General features: G+C 39.9%; 1 protein-coding gene across 1 annotated transcript in view; it reads right to left on the bottom strand.

The window, feature by feature from the left end:
* Window positions 1-564: 564 nt before the first annotated feature.
* The window catches only part of ADAMTS6 (ADAM metallopeptidase with thrombospondin type 1 motif 6), a 275,958-nt gene continuing 270,522 nt past the window's right edge, over window positions 565-6,000 (bottom strand). Inside the window, exon 24 of the mRNA XM_052659189.1 lies at window positions 565-674. Within this exon, the coding sequence (XP_052515149.1) occupies window positions 565-674 (110 nt within the window). The remainder of the gene's footprint in view (window positions 675-6,000) is intronic.

The raw sequence follows: 6,000 nt of genomic DNA, 5'->3' as shown, positions 1-6,000 counted from the left end.
TACAAACTTTCATTACTTCTGATTTATAATTGCTCCTTAAATTACAGTTCAAAGCCCATTTTAGAATTTAAATTGTGGTGCTGTTGTAGTGAGATAAAGTATAGTAAATATTTTTAAGCTATGACTTAAGATTTCTGAATCTTCTTTACTTCCATAGTTGACCAAAACAGCTACATTTTAAACAGTTTTAAACACAAATGGATTCAGTGTCATTGCTAAGTCCATAATAAAAATTATCTTAATGGTCCAAGGAGGTAAACAGGCTATTGGATTTACTCGAAAGAACACAAAGGTTCCACAGTAAGCAAGTCTCCCTGCGTTGTTTGGATCTCTCCAATCTGGCATTCCCTCCTACTACCGTGTCCAGCACTTTGGATCAATAAATCCCACTTCACAGAAGTTAAAATAATATTGAAATCCTGTCAGCTAGGGCTGACCAGTGGTTACGTTTTCCACAGGGTAATGCATTTGCAACGACATCAATCCTCTTCCTCTGGGTGGCTCTCTGTGATGGATACATTTCCACGATGAAATGACAAGGCGCTCTCTCTGGCTTTCCGTGGGTCAGTGTCCTTGGCAGGTCTTACAACACATCTGTCTGAAGTATGCTCGACTACAGAACTTGAACTTCAGCACCAGTGGGCAATAAGCCACTTTGTTCACATCTTTGCACTCTAACCAGTGGGGGAAGAAAAGGGAAAACAATTAGAGGCACATAAACAAGTACCTAAACAATAAGCTTGGATATTCTGCAGAGACCCCACCCCCACCCCAGCCCGCTGCCTCCCTGGGCCAATGCACCTTGGCTTTCACATCCATGTGGTTTTTGTTTTCAAGCATACCCTGTCTGGTACACCCTACCAGAAATATTCTTTTGATACATTTTAACACGAATTTAAAAAAAAATGATTTGCAAGGCTTTTCTCCCAGACTTTTATAAGTATGGTGCATGCCCACTGTGTCTTGAAAGAATTACCATTTGTTGGGATAAGTGATCACTTTAGACAGCTTGGAAACATGAGTCATTTTTCTTACAGTGCTTTTATTGCTTCTTTCTCAAGGGTTATTTTATTCAGCAGTGCAAGGTTATCCAAAATCAAACATGAGTTGCATTGTTTGATACCAGAGTACACATGTCTCCAGAGAATCTCTGCATCTGTGGGGTGTGGGGATGGGCCTGGGTGAATGAAAAGGACTGCTGACAGTGGCCTAGATTTAGCAACTACACTAGACAAAGAGGAAAACTTGGAGGGGGTTGGCCTCAAATGGCAGCAGTCTGTGGGTTATGGAAACATGTAGAAATGTCTTTTTTTAATTTGGAAGTGAGACATGGCCTTCTTTTTTCCTATGTGTGTTTTCTCCTCAGTGCTAGAACTGCCATAGTTGAAATCTGCAGTTCTTACAGCCAGAAGGTGAATAAATGATTCTTTCTCCACTTCCCCTTGAAGCTGGTTGTAGAAGATGGGGCTGAGGGGCCAGTGTAGAAAAATAGACACAGGCTTTTGAGTCTCAGAAACCTCCACCATTCCATATAACCCCACTATTGCTAATGAAGATATTCTTCTCCAGTTCTCTGGTCAATTTTATCTGGGGGTTTTAAAATACTTTGTAAATCTAGTAATTAAATTTCCATATGCCTCCCAGAATCAACGTTCCACCCTCATTTTTCCAGGTGGTTATACTGAAGCATCCTGGGTAAATTGTTTAAGATAATTAGAATCAGGCAGAACACTGGGAAATGTTCAGTGCAACAGAACAAAGTTGTTTCTTTACTTGCCTGTTTTTTTCTTTGGCTTCATAAATCCACTAAGGTTCAAGAGATCATATGCATGGTACATAAGCCATATGATAAACATGGTAAATTAAATGCAAAGAAATGGAAAAATTTCTAGTCATTATTATTAAAAAGTAAGGTAACAATTTTATTGATCTCACTTTCAAGGCTTTTTCAGTGAAAGACTTAACATTTTAAACTGTAGCCTTTAATCTTCTGAAAGCATAAGCTCTGCCACCATAGAAATCCCTTGAGTTCTGATTTTCAAAGAGAATAATTGTTAGAAATTTGAATAGAAACTTTCTATACTAAGATTCTCAATAAATTTTAAGTTTTGGCTGAAAAAAGATAGGAGAGACATTAAAAATTTCTTTAAACTTTGCAGTGAAAAAATCAGATATTTGGTGAATCAAGTTTGAATTTGAGGTGAAAGTATCTCCATATATTTTAATTTGGAGGTCACTTGTTATGCTTTTTCTTCTCTGTCATGATCAGTGAAAAGTAACCCAAAAAGTTTAGGCTAAGGATATTTTTGTGTTGTATATTTGTCATAAAAAAGAATATTTTTGTTTTGTGTTGTACAAAAAAGGTTGTATCAGTGTTACCTAGAGGAATATATTATCAGGATAGCGAAGTTATTAAAATGATGAGAAAAGCTAAGCATAAAGGATGAGGCAACCTAGACAGCATATTAAAAGGCAGAGACATTACTTTGCCAACAAAGGTCCCTCTAGTCAAGGCTATGGTTTTTCCAGTAGTCATGTATGAATGTGAGAGTTGGACTGTAAAGAAAGCTGAGTGCCTAAGAATTGATGCTTTTGAACTATGGTGTTGGAGAAGCCTCTTGAGAGTCCCTTGGACTGAAAGGAGATCCAACCAGTCCATCCTAAAGGAAATCAATCCTGAATATTCATTGGAAGGACTGATGCTGAAGCTGAAAATCCAATACATTGGCCACCTGATGCAAAGAGCTGACTCACTGGAAAAGACCCTGATGCTGGGAAAGATTGAAGGCGGTAGGAGAACGGGATGACAGAGGATGAGATGATTGGATGGCATCACTGACTCAATGGACGTGAGTTTGAGTAAACTCCAAGAGTTGGGGATGGACAGGGAGGACTGGCATGCTGTAGTGCATGGGGTTGCAAATAGTCACAAAGAGCAACTGAACTGAACTGAAAGGATGAGGAAAGCTGATACAATATCACTCATCTTTAATTTCAAAACACCATCCTAATGGGGAAGCCCTCCAGTGGAGACCATCACTCTCACGCACTATAACAGGGTTTTGGTGTGACTGCTTTAGGTTCCAAATAAACTTTGGCTTTCATCTTCTTTGCCAAAATATAAAAATGATTTAGTTGATAAATGGATAGAGGAGGACTGGCTCTTTTATCAGTACAAGGAAATAAAATTAGTAGTCAGACTACTTGGATTTAAGACCAGCTTTCTATTTACAAACTTTATGACTCAGAACAAATTTCCTAACCTCTCTGTGCCTAAGAGGTTAAGCATCCTCACCTGTGAATAGGAAAGATGACTGTTCCCACTCCCACATGTAGCATGTGTAGCCAATGATTTTTGCCTAGCACAGTGCATAGAATGGTTATTGGCTCTCAGTAAGTGTAAAATACTGAATTACTATTACTACTATTAGTTATCATTACCTTTTACCACCTGATGACAAGTACGTTGTGCTCTGAATTTCTCAACAAGGATGCGATACTTAGATTACTACTTAGAAAATGCTGTCCTACAGACACAAGTCAGTTTGAAGACAAAGAAGAATATTTCCTGAGGTGTAACTTTATTGGGAGGTTCATTACTCCATTGTTGAAGAGTTTCTGAACCAGGAAAATTCTGAGATGAGCAAAATACAAGAAAATTTACAGATTTTTCTTTTAGATTTAGACTTTAGAATTTGATTCAATAGAAGATAATGAATAAAACAAAATATTCATAAATTGTTTCTTCCTCCAACCACCCCTCCAGCCACCCATTCAGGCCATTACAAATAAAATGTTCAGGATTCAGCTCCTTAGGTAGGGGCTAGAAATGAGAAGCCCCCTTCACACACAAAGGTCCCAGCACAGCCCTTAGGCCAGAGCAGTGTCTAGTCTAGGGGCAGCCTGAGGCCCACTGCCAGGGTGTCTCCCTGTGAACTTTCCAACACCTCTTCTAAGTTAGTTCTCAATAACTTGATTCCAAGTAACTTAATTGAAAGCAGGAATTCATTTGGGTCCTAGGAGCAGGATCAAGCTTAGGGAGGCAGGGACATTCCAGGATCTGAGAGTATCACTGGTGACAGTGGCAGATCCAGGGGTGAATTCCGGCACTGCCTCTTCCCAGTATTTTGTTTGTCCTTGGCCAAGTGACTTCATCTCTCTAAACCTGAGTTTCTTCATCTGTGAAATGAAGCTCACAGGATGTTGTGAAGTTTATATGAGGTAACATCTACAGCACATGTGTGACTTGGCACAAGAGTGAGCACTCAGTTTATCAGCTCTCATTACTGCTACCAATAACACATTTGGGAGCAACCATCCTGGATTGTTTCTCTGGGATTCCTGTCAAAAATATATAGGCTCTTCACTGGCATACATAAGTAAATTAACAATAAGATTTTGAGAGAGAGCAGGTAAATTATGATGAGGTGAGGAGAGATCTGGGGTAAGTACCAGGGTTGAAGACTGCCAAGCAGATAATGGGCCTTGATGAGATATAAAATGGTGATTCTTGGGCTATGGAAGGACAGTCAATATTGATGGAGTGCAGGGGGCTCCCATGAAGAAGGGGCCCTGAGGGAGATTCCATTCCTATGTTATGGTTTTACCTTCTAGGGATTGCTTTAGTTCAGTTTAGTTGCTCAGTTGTGTCCAACTGTTTGTGACCTCCATGGACTGCAGTACACCATGCTCCCCTGTCTATCACCAACTCTCAGAGTTTGCTCAAACTCTTGTCCATTGAGTCGGTGATGCCATCCAACCATCTTATCCTCTATCATCCCCTTCTCCTCCTGCCTTCAAACTTTCCCAGCATCAGGGTCTTTTCCAATGAGTCAGTTCTTCACATCAAGTGGCCTAAGTACTGGAGCTTCAGCTTCAGCATCAGTCCTTCCAATAAATATTTAGGACTGATTTCCTTTAAGATTGACTGGTTGGAGCTCCTTGCAGTCCAAGGGACTCTCAAGAGGCTTCTCCAACACCACAGTCCGAAAGCATCAATTCTTTGGCACTCAGCTTTCTTTATGGTCCAGCTCTCACATTCATACATGACTACCGGAAAAACTATGGCTTTGACTAGATGGACCTTTGTCAGCAAAGTAATGTCTACGCTTTTATATTCTGTCTAGGCTTGTTATAGCTTTTCTTCAAGGAGCAGCCCAAGAAAATAAAGTCTGTCACTGTTTGCACTGTTTCCCCATCTGTTTGCCATGAAGTGATGGGATGAGATGTGATGATCTTCATTTTTTGAATGTTGAGTTTTAAGCCAGCTTTTTCACTTTCCTCTTTCACTTTCATCAAGAGGCTCTTTAGTTCCTCTTCACTTTCTGCCATAAGGGTGGTGTCATCTGCATATCTGAGTTATTGATATTTCTCCCAGCAATCTTGATTCCAGCTTGTGCTTCATCCAGCCTGGCATTTTGCATGATGTACTCTTCATATAAGTTAAATAAGCAGGGTGACAATATACAGCCTTGACATTCTCCTTTCTCAATTTGGAACCAGTCTGTTGTTCCATGTGGTTCTAACTGTTGCTTCTTGACCTGCATACAGATTTCTAAGGAGGCAGATAAGGTGGTCTGGTATTTCCATCTCTTGAAGAATTTTCCACAGTTTATTGTGATCCACACAGTCAAAGGCTTTGGTGTAGTCAATAAAGCAGAAGTAGATGTTTTTTCTGGAATTTTTTTGCTTTTTCTATGATCCAACAGATGTTGGCAATTTGATTTCTGGTTCCTCTGCCTTTTCTAAATCCAACTTGGACATCTGGAAGTTCTCAGTTCACATACTGTTGAAGCCTGGCTTGGAGAATTTTGAGCATTACTTTGCTAGTGCACGAGATGAGTGTAATTGTGCAGTAGTTTGAATATTCTTTGGCATTGCCTTGCTTTGGGATTGGAATGAAAACTGACCTTTTCCAGTCCTGTGGCCATTGCTGAGTTTTCCAAATTTGCTGGCATATTGAGTGCAGCACTTTCACAGCATCATCTTTTAGCAGTTGAC

Source organism: Budorcas taxicolor, chromosome 20 (assembly GCF_023091745.1).
Source record: "Budorcas taxicolor isolate Tak-1 chromosome 20, Takin1.1, whole genome shotgun sequence".
NCBI classification, from domain to species: Eukaryota; Metazoa; Chordata; class Mammalia; order Artiodactyla; family Bovidae; genus Budorcas; species Budorcas taxicolor.
This window is presented reverse-complemented; position numbering and strand designations above follow the sequence as displayed.